The 16,920-nt window shown below is 39.4% G+C and overlaps 1 protein-coding gene across 1 annotated transcript in view; it reads right to left on the minus strand.

Moving 5' to 3' along the window:
• MID1 (midline 1) overlaps nt 1–16,920 on the minus strand; it is a 144,019-nt gene that overhangs the window by 89,954 nt on the left and 37,145 nt on the right. Inside the window, exon 3 of the mRNA XM_004612178.2 lies at nt 2,718–2,813. Coding sequence (XP_004612235.1) covers nt 2,718–2,813 — 96 coding nt within the window. The remainder of the gene's footprint in view (nt 1–2,717; nt 2,814–16,920) is intronic.

Genomic DNA, 16,920 nt, shown 5'->3' on the forward strand with positions numbered 1-16,920 from the left:
AAATTCATAGTGTGTACCCAATGCTGATAACGGCACATCACAGGAACTGTGTAAATAAGCGAATGAATGTGACAAGCTGGTATTATTATTTTCTACTTATGATTAATTTTCTTGAATTTATATCTAGAATCATTTTCCTGAACACCAAGTTTCTATCCATTGCAAAAAATTTATTGAGAAACAACAGTGAGGGGCTGGAGCGACAGTACAGCAGGTAGGGCATTTGCCTTGCACACGGCCAACCCAGGTTCTATTCCCAGCATCCCTTATGGTCCCCTGAACACTGCCAGGAATAATTCCTGAGTGTAAAGCCTGGAGTAGCCGTGTGCATTGCCGGGTGTGACCCAAAAAGCCAAAAAAAAAGTGAAAAGAATGAATATTTAAATTTTTTCTAAAAAACCTGTATGTATAATGTATATGCCAGAGAGTATAGCAGGTAAAATGCATATATATGTATACACACATATGCCTCCTATATGCCAGAAAGATAGTATAACAGGCACCTTGCACATGGCCAACTCAGATTTGATTCCTGGTGCCCCAAAGAGTCCCCTAAACATCATGAAGCATGAAACCTGAGCATAGTCAAGAGTAAACACTGAAAACAGCCAGATATGGCCCTCCAATATAAGTAAACCACATTCTAGTGGAATGTATGTGTCCAGTTGTAAATCTGCTACAATCAACTCAGTAATGGCTTTATTTAAAAGGGTTTCAGGGAACGGCCTTTCTGACTCCTGATCTAGCTGCTTAACGGCTATGATCCCAGAGACTCAGAAACAAATCTTGGAACCCAGCAGCTTTTGGCAGAAATGCGCTGAGACTCTGCATTAGGTTACTGGCTCTGGGCCACCCTAGGTGGCTCTGGGCCAAACCACCTCCTGTTCCCCCTGGCGGCTCTGTGGCCACCATCTTCCAGAGGCCAATGGACAGTCAGGTATGGGCCCGATGTGACGAGACATGCAGGGCCTCACGGGATTGGGGTGGAGCTGGCCCTTTTCTCCCCTGCCCCAAGGAGACCCCGAGTTGCCACCCACGATTGGCCTCTATGGCTCCTGATCTAGCTGCTTAACGACCATGATTCCAGAGACTCAGAAACAAATCTCGGAACCCAGTGGCTTTTGGCAGAAATCCCTCCAGATATAATTATTAAAATTTTAGAATTCCAAAATCATCATATGCTGTTCATAATCAGCAATAGAAAATAAACTATCTAATGTTTCCTTTTCGGCAGATCTGAGTGTTGGGGTAAAATACCAAATAATAATGTTGGGTCTGGTGTTGAAATATTGAATGTAATCAAAGTAGAGAGAGAGTAATGTGGAAATAATCTGCCACACAGGTAGGGGGAGGGTGTGGGATGGGGATATACTGGAGGTTTTGGTGGTGGAAAATGTGCACTGGTGAATGGATGAGTGGTTCATCGTTGTATGACCGAGATTTAAACCCAAAAGCTTTGTAACTGCTCTCACGGTGAGCCAATAAATAAATTTATGTAAGTAAATAAAAGGGTTTTAGGTCAACTAACATAATACCCAATTCTTTGAAATAAAAAAATAAAATCTGCCTGTTTCTTGAATGACATCATTTGAAATTACTGATTATAAAAGTAATTTTACATCATATTAAATGATGAAAAATATTAGCATATTTAAGCCACACTAATATTGCATTAGGAGCAAGTCAGTTGTTCTGAAATCACTTTAGGCCATAATGGAAACCAGACACTAATGCTTTAAAAAGTATGAAATTGAATTAAATAATCACCCAATCAGTAAAATATTTCTAAGATTTTCCTACACAATCCAGCTAATTACACTTTTAACTGATGAGGAACAATGATTTCTTATTGTCTAAAACATCAAATACCATCTCATAATAAAAATAAACTACAGCACAAGGATCATTCCATTCTGTTCATTCATTTACTCCTATAATACATAGTCACTTTATCATGCCATATTGGAAAAAGCTATACTCACTATTATTTACAATGTTGTTTAATCAACAGTGCTCAAAATGTTCTATGGAGATCTCGTTACACAAAGTGAAGCCATTCTCAGTAGAAGGTTACAAACATTAGCTCTTGCAATTTGCCCTTGCTATCACTGAGGCATACACACTCTTTTTTTTTTTTCGCTTTTTGGGTCACACCTGGAGATGCACAGGGGTTACTTCTGGCTCTGTGCTCAGAAATTACTCCTGGCAGTGCACAGAGGACCATATGGGACGCTTGGAATCAAATCCGGATCGGCCGTGTGCAAGGCAAACGCCCTACCCGCTGTGCTATTGCTCCAGCCCCGGCATATACACTCTTGACTTAGTCCCAACGCACTGCCATTGTGGTCAATTTAACAGAAACATATCTGACAACCAAGATGCAATAATTTTACATCTATGGTATGTGCCAACACCCCTCTTTCAGGGATATGCCCAAATCCTAACTCCCAGTACTTTGAAATGTGACCTATTCAAATAAGTTCTTTGCAGATCTAACCAAATTAAAGTTTAGTTTCTACTGGAGTAGAATGGCGCTGATCTGATTTTCTGAGAGGAAAGGGGTGAGATTCTCTGATGTTCTAGTAGCTTCCAATTTCATTTTTCCTATGTGTTTATATTTCTGTAAGAGATCTAAGTTTAAGACAATTCCCATTTTAAAAATACAATGGGTGAGGCTAGTGGTTTTCATGCAAAACATGTCATACAAAGACACTCACCTCCACATGTTGACAGGTTTGGATGAGTTTGGCCAAAAGGGTCTCCAGTTCTGTGTTCCTCTTAATAAGGTTGGTGAGATTACTCTCTAAGTTTTGCTGTTCAAAAAAGAAAAGAAAATTATCATTCAGCAAACTTTTCAGACTTAATCTACAAAATTTCGCATAATCAGAAAAACCTGAAACATTTTCAAGAAAATTGAAGTCTATGCAGTTTCAAGCATTTCAGAAATAAGCTAGATTTTGAAAAGTTGTCATTTAAATGACCCTTTCCAAAATGTCCAAAGTTCATTCATTTTCTTTCTACTTCCTGCACAAACTCAGACATAGTGAACTAAGTAATGACTTCTAGGGTACTTCTAGGTTTTGAACTGGAGGTAAAGGAGGTAATTGGATTTCTATTCCTATATATGAATCAGAAATGGAAATAATGGGGAATTTATTCCCACATCAAATCAACTACTATTGGATTGTTAGTACTGTTCAACTTCAGAGAAGGCTGGGGTCAGTCCCACAGAGGAAAATTTGGTCCTGCTATTGCTGACAATATGGCCATTTATGGACATTTAAACGAAATCTAATCATGCAGATTTATTCACAGGGCATTTTATTGTACGTGCTTCAATTGTTTGCCTAGCAACCTCTCAATACCAGAGAATATAGATTTTACTGATGAAATTATCCAAACTGAAACTGTGAATCTATATTAGGATTTTTAAAAAAATCAATGATGAGGGAACTACTGAGATAAAAATAATACTCCCAAAATTATAGTAGCTCACATATCAAATGGTATTATTTGATGATAGATTTCCTGAGTATGTGGATATTCACGTACACTTTGAAGAAATTGCTAATGATTAAATGCACTTAACTCAGGTTTCTAAGGGACAGTTACTATTGTAGTCACAAATGTTTTAATTGCTCATCTCTCACTAAAGGCATCTTGAGTAAGGGGTGGGAGCAATAGTACAGTGGGTAGGGCATTTGCCTTGCATGAAGCTGGCCCGGGCTCAATCACCAGCACACCATATGGTACCCGGCAGGAATGACAGCTGAGTGCAGAGCCAGAAGTAATCCCTGAGCACTGCTGGGTGTGGACCAAAACCAAATCAACCAACCAAAACCCAATCTCAGGCAGTATTATCTATTTGTAAATTATATGTGCCTTAATATTGTCAATCTATATATTAAATATTAGTAAGCCTTAAAAACGTTTCCTTTAATGCTATACTTGTTCTCTCATTATTCTGTTTATGAATGTAAAATTAGGGGCCGCCAGAGAGCTAGTACAGGGGCTAAGGCATATGGCTTGCATGAGGTCAACCTCAGTTCAATTTCCAGCACCACATGGTTGCCCGGCTGAGGTGGGGATCACTAGGGTGGCCTGGCTAATTCCCAGCACCACAGGACTTAATCCTTGGATCCTAACATTAAATCTCTGGTTTGATTGGTGGTGAATTGCTGGGAGTGGCCCTGGAATCCCTTTAGCATTGGCTAGAACTGACACCTGCACCATAAAAGGGATCTAAAATTAATCCCTACTTTTCCAGAAAATCAAATTTAAAGTTCCTTGCAATGTTTGTTCAATCATATTTTCAGCCTCAATTCAGTAAGAGCTCACATTGTTTTTGATTCTGCATACTATTCATTCATCTCTTCATAGAAGTCTTTACTGAGCTTCCTACTATATCAGTATTTGAGAGATCAACTGAGGAAACCAAAATAAAAATATGTACTCCCAGAACTGGGAAAGATAGCCCAAAGGGCTGGAGTGCATACTGTGTTGCATGAAGAAACCCCGGGTTCAATCCCTATTGCATATGATCCCCAAACACCACTGGCAGTGATCCCCTGAGCACCACAAGATGGGGTCCAAAAACAAAATACCTACTCCCAGTTCACAAGGAGATAGCTGTGCATCTGGGAGAGATTATACATAAGAGAAAGGAAAGAGAGGGCTTCCTGGAGAAGATTTTTTAGAGAACAATCTTTCAGCTGCAGCTGGAAGGACATGAGAATTGTCAGTGAATGAGAGTGTGAATTTCCTTAGAGGATGGAAAGAAAGGGGAGGTGAGCTTGGGGAAAGAATAGAGCAATATCATAAGCCAAGACTGGGGAGGTCTGAGAAGGCAAAGGATTAGGGCAACTGTGTTTTAACATAGAGAGTTCCACAAATGCAGTGAAGGCAAGGAAAAACTGGGAATTTCAAGGAAATAGATCTAGGATTTGTAATGCCATCTGAGGAAAAGGGTTTGGAGAGAGTGTAACAGATTTCAAAAATTAGCAGCTTCATAGAGGTGATCATGATTCATCATGCTGTGAAGTGTTTCCAAAACTGCTTGTTCTACTTTCCAGAATTTTATGTTCAGAAAGAGAAGAACTTTCATTAATGCTTAAATGCATAAACCAGAAGCCAAAACTTGTACTTATTCTCAGACAAGTTATACTTCTTAATCTAGTGTTTATCCTACTGTTTTGTTCGTACTTTTACTTCAATGACCTCATTTTTCACCTCTAGCAGGTTCTTTATCACATCTCCTTCTTCTTGTTGAGTAATTTCCTATTCCTGTTTTCAGGATACAATTCTGCCTTCCATAATCTGAAGAGGACTCAATATGCTTACTTGAGAAAAGGCAATTCCCTATTTCCTTGTGTTTGCTTAACGCTTCCCGAGAACCTGATGTTATCTGTACCTTGTCAGTTTATGTCTGACAGCTCATCTAATGTCAACTTTGTTCCTTGTTCTGTGTTTTGGGGGCCTGATATGCCTCAGTAAGGGGAGGTGCCTGCTGTGGTGTTAGGGCTTTGGTTTGTTTCCAAGACAGGGAATTCCCACACCACCCTGAGCCACAGAGACAGAGCTGGCTTGCCTCAGCACCTCTGTTTCCTTTCCCAAGAATTCTGTCTGGCTTCAATGCCACAGCGAGAGGGAAGTACCCTTTGAGACCATGGTGTTGAACACCGGCAGTCTCCAGATGTAGGAGGCAGCCTCAGGCCCTTGCAATGTGCAGGATACACCCACAGCCCAACCTCATCTCCACTTCTCATGAGAGTCCAGCTTTATCCTCCTTCAACATTATGTACTTCTTTCCAGCTCTGCCTCTTGGGGACTTTCAACATATATTAAAACTTGGCCCAAATGCACTTTAAAAATATTTTATTTGCAGGGATGGAGTGATATTACAGTGGGTAGGGCACTCTCTTTGTATGCAGCCGACCCAGATTTGATCCCCGGCCCCCTATATGGTCTCCTGAGCACCACCAGGTGTAATTCCTGAGTACAGGGTCAGAAGTAACCCCTGAGCGCCACCAAGCATAGCCCTCCAAACAAAACAAAAATATTTTATTTACAATTCTCACATGTTCTAAATTAAAAGGGACAGGTTGTGTGTCTCTTTCATGGGGCCTTGAAGACAACAAAAAAGTTCAATTTTGACTTTGAAAGACTTAAAATATATCTCAAATCTGAATATTTTAAAAGAGAAATATTTCCTAAAGGAAGGGATGCAACGAAAAGGCAACCAGATAGTGATTTATGTGCAACTTAATCTCAATTCTTCCAAAGCTCTTACCAACAACAAAATAGAAAAGACAAGACCTTTTCTATTGTTTGAGTTAAATGAATTGCAGCTACAAGGCATATTATGATCCGAGCGACAAGAGAACACTTTTTGAAACCTTCCATTATTTAGTGTCCTCGACTTCCGTAGGACTACTTCATGGTATGATTGTCAACTGGTTTTGGTATGTTAATTTTAGGGAATTCTTTTACTGTTCTATTTGGCTGATCTTTCAGGGCAGGAAATTTCTAGGGAAATACATCATCTCCCTGTTTAGATTGTCATAGGTATGAGTTTTTTGAAGCTAGTCAGCAAAAGAGCCAAATAAATACAATCTAACAAACTTAGATTTGACAAACATCTGCTTGCCTCTCCCTCCTGTTATTAGGTATACATCATGTATAAAATCTGTTTTTAATCATGAAATCTGTAGACGAAAGCCCATAGATTAAACATATTGCCCATCTAAATCCGTTGGGGTTATTCAAATTTAAATAGTACAAGAGTTAGTAACATCCATGTAGAATTACTAAGTTACTTAGAAATGTAATAAATGTAAATATGGGAATGAAACTTATTTTAAAGAGGTGCAAAAAAGGTACTGCCATTTTGAAGAAAGTCCAAGTAATGGGAAATTAGCAAGACCCAGTCCCCAGTAAGCCAAATACACAGAACTACAGGACTTCTGTGAAGGTTTTCTAGAATTCAACTATATCACTAACATCTTGTGTAGCAGACTACAAGGTCTATAAGCCCTTGCTTATGACTAGGCTTTGTACAAAAAAAGCAGTAATACTTTTTGGCATGAGAGTCTTGGGACTAAGTGAATATAAGTATCAACTTCCCTAAGGATATGTAAGAAATTCTACAGAGTACAAAAAAGAGCTCAAGTTTCCTGTTCTCACCTCAAACTGTCAATATATTTCTACCTTCTGGAGAAGAGCCCTGTAGAAACCCAAGGACTGAGGCATAAATGACCATTCATCTTCCACACAGCTCACCCTCTTGAACAAATGACATGGGCTCAGTTCTGCCCTCCATAAGGTGTAGGGAGCGATAAGCCTACTTCTCTGTGCTGGTATGAAGATCAGATGAACACACCCTGTGCACTATCCAAATGTTTGAACAATAAATTATTCGATAAAACATTCCACTGGGATTAGTTCCACACTTTCTAACCTCACGTTTCCAACTGGCTCATCACCTTTTTCTTTCTCCTAAAAGCACCTTTGCCTTTTGATCCCAGAATGTTACCGGAGCACAGAAAGAGGAGGTTGGGGTGTTTGGGAAGACACAGGGATGCCCCATGGAAGCTGCCCTCAACCAACAACCACTGACGTGTTGTGCAGTTTCCTTCCGTGAACACTGCAGTTTCCTCACCTCATGGGTGGGACCACTTTGAGTTGTATTGCCTAAAACCCCTCCATGAGCCCCACTGGGAGTCCAGGTGCCCACCCCATAACCTGCTAATGATCACACCTTCCTTCTGCTTCCTTCCCTTCCTTCCGGCTTTCCCCCTCCCTCACAGATGCTTCCTGGCCCACCTCCCAATTCCAGTTCTCTGTCAGGCTCAATTTCTGGGAGAATTCAACTAAAACCTTTCCACCAACATCCTCATTCATTCTTTTCAGGATTTCTTCTTAAGTGAAAGAGCCATGCTAATGAAGATTTTCCTTCTTTTTATCTATCTGCAAACACACCGAATAGTACTATCTTCTCCACATCTTCCCTCTTTATAACTCTAGACGTCATTTAGCATCCAAATTCCAAGTGCCTAAATAAACCAGTCCAGTCACTAGAAACACAGCACAAGTCACAAATGCAAGTACCAACTGAAACTTTTCTAACTGTCATGGTAGCAAAAGTCAAAAGAAACAGGCAAAATTCATTTTATTGGGCTGGAGTGATAGCACAGTGGGTTTTTTGCCTTGCATGCAGCAGACCCAGGTTCAATTCCCAGCATCCCATATGGTCCCCAGAGCACCACATGGAGTAATTCTTGAGTACAGAGCCAAGAGTAACCTCTGTGCCTCACTGGGTGTCATTTTACTATTTTGCTGTTGTTGTTTGCTTTGTTTGGGGGGACCACATCTGGCAGTGCTCAGGGCTTACTTCTGGCCCTTCACTCAGGGATCACTTCTTATGGGGCTTGGGGGGACCATATAGGGTGTCAAGGATCAAACCCAGGTTGGCCACATGCAAGACAAGTCAGCTGTACTATTGTTCAAACCCTGCAAAATTTATTTTAATAATACATTTTACTTAATTTCACTTAAACATAATCATAGCTTTTAAACTGCTGAGTTATTTTATATTTTCTTTCTTTCTTAACAAAGTCTTTCGAATTCAATGTGTTTACACATGTAACACAGCTCAATTCACATGAGGCACATTTCCATGTCTCGGCTGCTACATGAAGGCACTGGCCAGCTAAGTGCTCAAGTCTAGCTCGCTTTTTATAGGTAGGAATGCTGAAGTTTTTAATGGCCAGATGCCCTCTGTTGCAACTGCTCAGTTCTGCAGCAGTTTTAGCCTGAAAGCAGCCACAGACAATATGTAAGCATAGACAATATATAAACTGCGTTCCAGTGAAACTTTATTTACAAAAATAGGTGGTGAGTGAGACTTGGACCGGGGGCCAGGATTCTTCCTGGGCCAGGGTACATGTTCTTCCCGGGGTCTGGACCACATCTGTACAGCAGGAAACAATCTTCTCCCAAGGAGAAAGCATGACAAACCCATTGGATGTACTCGATCTCTGTTGTATACCCATCAAGGCTGCTAATCTGTTCCTATTATAGAGTCTCCCATAGTCATGGAGGGAGCAATTAGGATAGAAAACAGAATCTTTGTTGGCAAATCCTCCTGAAGTCTAGGGTAGTAAACCAACATACTAATTAGTTCATTTAACAATTACTATAGATTATTAAAACAACATTTCTATTATCGAGGGCTTTTCTTTCTTTTTCTATTACTATGGGGTTTTTTTGGGGGGGGTAGCAGATCAGACACCAGGGTTTCACCTGTGATGCTCAGGGGACCATGTGGTTCCCCGATCAAACTTGGGCCTCTCTCTATGAGCCATCTCCTTGGGCTTTCTGATTGCTAACACTGAGTCTGAACTCAGGAAGACCGGTTTGGCCTTTTAGAAGCATTCGAAAGAAATGCAGTATATATAATTCCATCACATCATAAGAATGCATTTTTTATCTAGCAATCATAATTAATGGATGTATTTAAAAATTGCATCTAAAATCACAGTCAACGATAACTTGGTCCTAGTCTTGTGCACTCAGCACTTCTTCCCCAGGTGATATATTTCCAGTGCTCTTACTTCATGATGGTAACAGGTGTACTACAGGTCTTCACTGGAAAGGACGAGGGTTCTGTAAGTGCGCAACTATTTCAGGAATATCACCAACAGGCTCTTCACACCACAAAATAGGAGAAATATAAATAAGGTGGACCTTCAAAAACCATATAAGAGGCACGGTTCATTTAGTATTAAGCAAACGATTGGGTAGAAGTTCAATTTGTAAAAAAAAAAGTAGGAAAAAGTGTGTTACATACATAAATGAGTGTCCTCCTGCTTAATTTATACAAAAAGGATAACAAATTTTTCCTTCACTTTTGGTTTTGAATGCATGTATTTTCATGGCACCATGCTCAGTCTACTTCCTGTTAGGTAATTTGAAAGTGAGGTCTATTTGAGGTGATAATTGAACCCTCTATAGTAGGACAACAGACTTTCCACCAATGTCAACATGATCCCTTAGACGTGGCTCTGAACAACCCTTGAGAATAGCAGAGTCAACTTAACAGATGAGCTTTGTACTTTTGCACATACTAATGCTCAATCGAAGAGCAAGGTAAGTAGACAAAAATACTCCTAATTTTAGCCTTTGGAGACCTGCACCCAGAGTCAGGTTGCAGGGAATTAATGACTGGCCATTGAGCACTACTATTAAAATGTATGCCTGAAACAGGAGATTTCAGTAACTCCTTTTGGGTTCAGCCAGGCCTTAAAGAATGTTTGCTCTTATTACGAAGTCAATGCTTCAGAATGTCTTTAAAGTATAATATTAAGCCTGGATACTTTTCAAGGCAAACACAGATCTGGCTTGTTTCTTTACGTAATATTCAGAGTGACAGTGAGGAACTGTGTTTGTAATCCTGACACCCAAACCACCACATGAGCACCATCAGGATATGAACACACTGAGTGCCACAACTCATATATTTTCTTCTGAGAAACTTTAATCTCAATCCTTAATATGAAAACATACCTGTATTAACACATGCCACCTGCAAAAAAGCATGAATTCTATACGCGTAACTAAACTCTTAAAATGTTTTAATTACATTGAAGGAAGGGGGTTAAAGCTATCGTCAGGTTTAGCTCCTGGAAGACGGCAAAGACATGTGATTATACAGGTCTTATTTTTTAATGACTTTTTTCATTGGTTATGATAGTCAACATTTCCAAATGCCCTGGCAAGGCAGCTCACCCAGAGAACTTCAAAAACATAATAAAACTCGATCTACTACAAATGTAAGTCTAGTGTTCCACGGACTACAATTTAAGTCATTTTGATACGTGATACCATATTTACCTTGTCAGGTTTTATTTGATATTTCTGCATCAGCCTCACAGAATCTGCTCCAGATACTTATGAATTCCACCAATTAGAGTACAATATTTATTATTCTAATCTGGTAGTCAGTAGTATACAGACGATCATTTAGAATACTTTATGGTCTAAAAGAACTTTCAAATTTTAATAGAGATAAGATATATCTTACTATACTTGCTGAGTCACAATTTTAGCAGATCTAGTGAGGTTTGGCCTTCTTTCCAGGTACTAGAGACATGAAAGTGACTTGACTGTTCACTTCTCATCTCCTGGTCCTACTTCTAGCAGAGCTGAGCAACTAACTGACCAATAATATACATTCATTGGTCCTAAGAACCAATACTGAGTAAAGAAAGCTAGATGACTAAGAACCTTTGAAATAATGACTGAAAGACTTATGTTTGGAGAGTTGTTGCAGAGAAAATGATTAACTTTTATAAATGGAACATATGGAAAACATCGCATAAGATTATAACATATGCATAAGATTCATGGATGGTACAGTTTGCTGTCTTTTCTCTATTCCTTTGTTTGGCCCTACTCAACTTCCTGTCTTTCTGAACAAAGTCCTTAGGGTGACACAGGGTATCCTTCTTGTTGTCTCAAGGGTATGACCTGAGGCAATGGGGGTGGAGAGAAATGAGCACTATGGTGCTGGAATGTTGTATGAATAATAACCTAGCATTGACATGAGGGGGAGGGGCACAAAATATTGTGAAGGATTAAGATGGTAAAGAAATCCTGAGAATCAGCTCTGGTTCACCATTAGTAGCCATAATGAGATTGGATAAGTCACATAACTGCTCTCAAAGGCATGCAATTTCCTCTTCTATATAATGGGGATATTCTCTGTTGACCTCTACATAAGAGGATTTGGCCAGGAGTTAATTGGATAGTTTGCAAAAATCTCTCTTCTAGTTTTTGTTAATTACAGATGGAGACATTTTCAGATAACTAAGACCGGCATGAGACTAGAAAAACATTATTTCTCTGAGCGTTCTTATTTACCCATACTTCCAGAAAATAAGCTGCAACCATCCTAATCTGTGATTACTAAAATACAATGAAGTGTTTAATTAACTAGAGGAAAAAATATACAGAAGGGGAAAAAAAGGGAGACAGTGAAAGGATTATGGGGAAATTGGAAAGCACATTAATAGTGGTTAATTATTTTTGCTCAAATGGAAGTTTTCTAGTTGGGGAAGTGTTTAATTCCCTAAACCATGGGTCAGCAAACTATAGCTGAGGACAAATACTGCCTGCTGCCTACTTTTGTATGGATTCAGCTAAGAATGTTTTTCCTGTATCACTGTATCACTGTCATCCTGTTGCCCATCAATTTGCTCAAGCAGGCACCAGTAACGTCTCCATTGTGAGACTTGTTGTTACTGTTTTTGGCATATTGAGTATGCCACGGGTAACTTGCCAGGCTCTGCTGTGCGGGTGGGATACTCTCAGTAGCTTGCTGGGCTCTCCGAGAGGGACAAAAGAATCAAACCCAGGTCAGCCGCATGCAAGGCAAAGGCCCTACCTGCTGTGCTATCGCTCCAGCCCTAGTTTAGAATAATTTTTAAGAGTCAAAAGAAGAAAAAAATCTGAGACACGTGTAAAGTACATCAAATTTGACTTTCTTGGAACATATGGGAACACAGACACTCCCATTCATTCATATAGTATCTGTTGTTGCTTTGGAAGTGCAATGCCAAGTTGATACACCTACAAAGACTGAAGTATTTTAATATCTTGCCCTCAGCTGAAAGTTGCTGTCTTCTAAAATATACTCTTTAAAATTGTTTTGTAGAAGCAGGAGTCTATTAAACAGACTAAGAGAAAAATGTAAACAGACTAAGAGAAAAATGCTTTTCAATTAAAAATTTCATTTATCATTAGAATTTCATGGGTATAGCCACCTTACACTTCAATATTTCTATAAGACTCTCCCTGTATCTCTTAAAAATACTCCAAGCACTTTTTATTGATACAGAGTATTTTTAAACCTTAAAAAAATTTTAAATAATGGGGCTGGAGCAATAGTACAATGGGTAGGGCGTTTGCCTTGTATGCAGTCAACCCGGGTTTGATTCCCGGCATCCCATATGGTCCCCCAAGCACCGCCAGGAGTAATTTCTGAGTACATGAGCCAGGCGTCACCCCTGTGCATCGCCAGGTGTGACCCAAAAAGCCAAAAAAATTTTTTTTAATAAAATACAATTTTCCATAACATTTGCAATCTCTACTACAAGAGTTTTGGAATATACCTACAATTTCAATTATTTTGGTATTGAAAATTCTAAGGAGAAGACTTTTCACCTCTTTTCTTTGGCTACCCAATTTATTTGTAAATCATAAAGAAAAAAAGCTTCCAATCATGAGTAAAATGCAATGTGTGAGCAATGTCTGAATATATTCTGTCATCCACTTTTGTTCAGAAAAGCAGAAAATTCAGACCAGGAAAGGGTTTCTAAGAAAGAGCCTTACAATGGATTGTGGTTGCTATAGCAAAAGCATGGTCAAGAGTGAAAGGAAAACAAACCATGAGGATTAGTCAATCCTTCCCTTTCTGTGGGTAACTCAAAAGCACTGGATTGTACACAAAATGTGGAATTTCTCAATTGATTGTGGTTTCCATCAATTCTATTTTATGTGGTCTATTTTTTCTAATCATAAATTATACCTCAAAGGGGGGCTTAGAGCACTGGATAATTACTGTCTAAAAAAATCCCTTGATATTGATGGATGTCATGCACATTGTTTGTATATGCCATTTCAAGCTTTACTTCCTCCATCTCTCAGAGATTGAATAATTTTGATCTTATCCTCTTTCTTCCGTCTTAAGTAGATGATGACATTGCCAGATACTCATTAACAAACATGTTCTGGCCTTTCTACTTAAATAAGAGTTTAAACTGATACCATCATGCATTTTTGCCAGAACTGAGACAGAGCATCAAATTAGTCTCATGGTTGATGCTTAGCCTTAGATGTATGGGAACTCTCTTTTTGGTAGATCCAACTCAGTGTTTCACACATGCAAGGCAAATACTATACCACTAAGCCACATACTGGCAAGGGAATACATTATCTATTATTTTTCAGATATTGTGGTAAAACCTAATTTGGTCTAAACTAGTACTTGACATGCTGCAGATACTTCATGTTCCTGAATATGGTTCAAACTAAAATAGTTGAGTTTTGGATCTAATAACTTTGTGGAGGTAACTATGTTTTGCTTTGTTTTAATAGAAGTATTTATCTCCCTAAATATGGGATTTTAGAGGACTATGCTTTCTCTGGACAAGCTACTGAAAATGATTATCATAATTCAATACCTGACCAGATTTTCTCTTGGATTTATGGCATTCCCAGAAAGGGTTCAGATTGTCAGCAAAATACATATGCCCATCTGGGTGGTGCAAAATATATTAAAGTCAAAGGAGGCTATACTCTTAGGCTATACTCAAAAAATAGATTAAAATTCCATTCCATCCAAAGTGGGTCTGGTCTGTTAAGAATTTACAAAATCAATGTTTTGTAATAGAAATCCTCACTTGGGACAGCTGAGAGAATCAAAGAATACAAAAGCATGCAACTGTTTCTGAGCCCCAAGTAAACTACCAAGGCCGAAGTTTCCTGGGTTTTAGATTTTTGAATCTCAAATTCCTTGAGTCTATTGCCTCCTTGGTCCCTGGCTTCACTGCCTTTACTCAGCTTCTATATTGTTCCTCCATGTTAACTAGGACCAATGCTATGTCCAATCAAGATGATTTAATTGCATCAAAATCAAAGAAATACAGAAGTTAATGGAAAGAAGGTGACAAGCAAATGATGGCCATTCACTAGGTAGGTGATTTCCACCCAGCCTGTACCCTGCAGTCACCTGGGTAACCTATATCCATATCACGCTCAGTCAACAGATCCTGGAGACTAAGTGACTTTGTCTGGGCACTGGAATCCTTAACATTCCTTGGAACCTTCATCCCCCCACCCCAGGACTCTGAGAAGATGCCACCCGGCCACTGTCTACTTAAGCTCCCATACAGTCAGGATTCAGAGACACTGTTGTTTGTACGAACATGGGTACTTGCTACAGAAATAGAAATGACCCTGGACTTTGCAATAGGCCGTTTCTGCCAGGCTGCTCCTGACAGGGATACTTGCCATCCCTCCACCTACACCCTAGGAACTCTGGCAGGTGCCATTTTCTAGATGCCAGCGATAAGCTCCAGGTACTGAGTGAGAGTGGTGCCAAATGCCAGGCCTCACAGGATGGGGGAGGAGCGGGCACTCCTCAATCCCCCGCCCCAGGACTCTGACTATGATGTCACACCCTGCCACCATCTACTCAAGCTCCCACATGGCCAGGATCCAGAGACACACAAAGAAACTTCGGTCCAGAGCAACTTGCTGCAGCAACCTCTTCAGACCCTAATTATTAAAATTTTAGAATTCCTAAAGCACGCAGCCGTGTGACATTATATTGCATCCATAACAAACAGTACAAAACACATGGTCTAGCATTGCCTTTTCGGCAGATATGAGTGGTGGATCTGGTCTTGAAATATCGAAGGTAACTAAAGTAGAGAAAGAGTATCATGCAAATTGTCTGCCACACAGGCAGGGGGAGGTGTGAAATGGGGAAAAGAGGGTTATTGGGGATTTTGGTGGCGGATAATGTGCACTAGTGAAGGGATGGGTGTTGGATGACTGTATGATCAAAACTCAAACATGAAAGCTTTGTTACTGTACCTCATGGTGAATCAATTAATTTTTTTTTTAAATTCCTTGGGAGATTCTAATGCGCAGCTAAGTGTAAGCACTAAGGTTCAAAACTGACAAATCAGATTGCTAAGTCACTGGATCTGTGATACAGTAAAAAAAATAGATTCAATTTCCTTGCTTCACAAATTTATTTGGAATAAACTTTATAATGCAATATATGCATATAATACATACAGGAATGTAACTATAGATAGTTGTAGCCATATGTGTGAATTTGTTTGAATTTTTCAGAGTAAATCCCAGGATCTTTATTAAAACTACTTAGCAGGGGGGCTGGAGCAATAGCACAGTGGGTAGGGCGTTTGCCTTGCACACGGCTGACCCAGGTTAAATTCCCAGCATCCCATATGGTCCACTGAGCATCACCAGAGGTAATTCCTGAGTGTGTAGCCAGGAGTAACCCCTGTGAATAGCCAGGTGTGACCCACAAAGCAAAAAAAAAAACCTACTTAGCAGGGAGCATGGATGGCATTGCTAAGAAATGTGGAAAGATTTTGTGACTAGGAAATATAGTAAGGTACTTCATGGAGTCATTCAAGCACTCCCAATGTTGAAAACAACTCCTGCATTGTCTCATAAATTTATACTTCGCAGCAGGATCAGTATCATACACATTTGGTTTGCTGATTTCAACATGAAATTATTTCACCAGAAAAGGTAACAAAAGAATATTACAGATGTTTTAAATTTGATGTGATTTTATGTTCATTCAAACAAGAGTCGGGGGAAATTTTAAGATTTCTGATGACAAAAAAATAGACTCACTACCCTACCCTACCCAAATATTCTTTTAAAGGTCAACTCAGGCAATGCAACTGGCCTAAAGACAAGAAACTTTTTCAGCAATAAAATGCAAATATTTACAATGATGATATCGCAGCGATACCATTTCTTTCCTTCAATATTTGTCAATAGTGTTCTGTTTCTTTGATCTATAGCCACTTGTCTGCTAACCCCCCAAAAAAAATTCTGGCGAGTTAATTATTTAATTTGCAGTGCTTTACAGAATATTATAAAGCTTTTTTCCCAGAGTTAATGTGTGTAAACATGACTAAAGATAATTTAAGGCCAACGTATTTCGGAAATGAACTAATGCTCATTTCCCTGGAATATGCCTGAGTTTACATATACAATGTTTTGCTAAAGAGGAAGTCAAAGAATGAATGTCACTTCAACACTGTTTAAAAAGCCACTCGCTTTTAACTCAGGAAAAAAAATAACAGGCCAGTA

Source organism: Sorex araneus, chromosome X (genome assembly GCF_027595985.1).
Source record: "Sorex araneus isolate mSorAra2 chromosome X, mSorAra2.pri, whole genome shotgun sequence".
Taxonomy (NCBI): domain Eukaryota; kingdom Metazoa; phylum Chordata; class Mammalia; order Eulipotyphla; family Soricidae; genus Sorex; species Sorex araneus.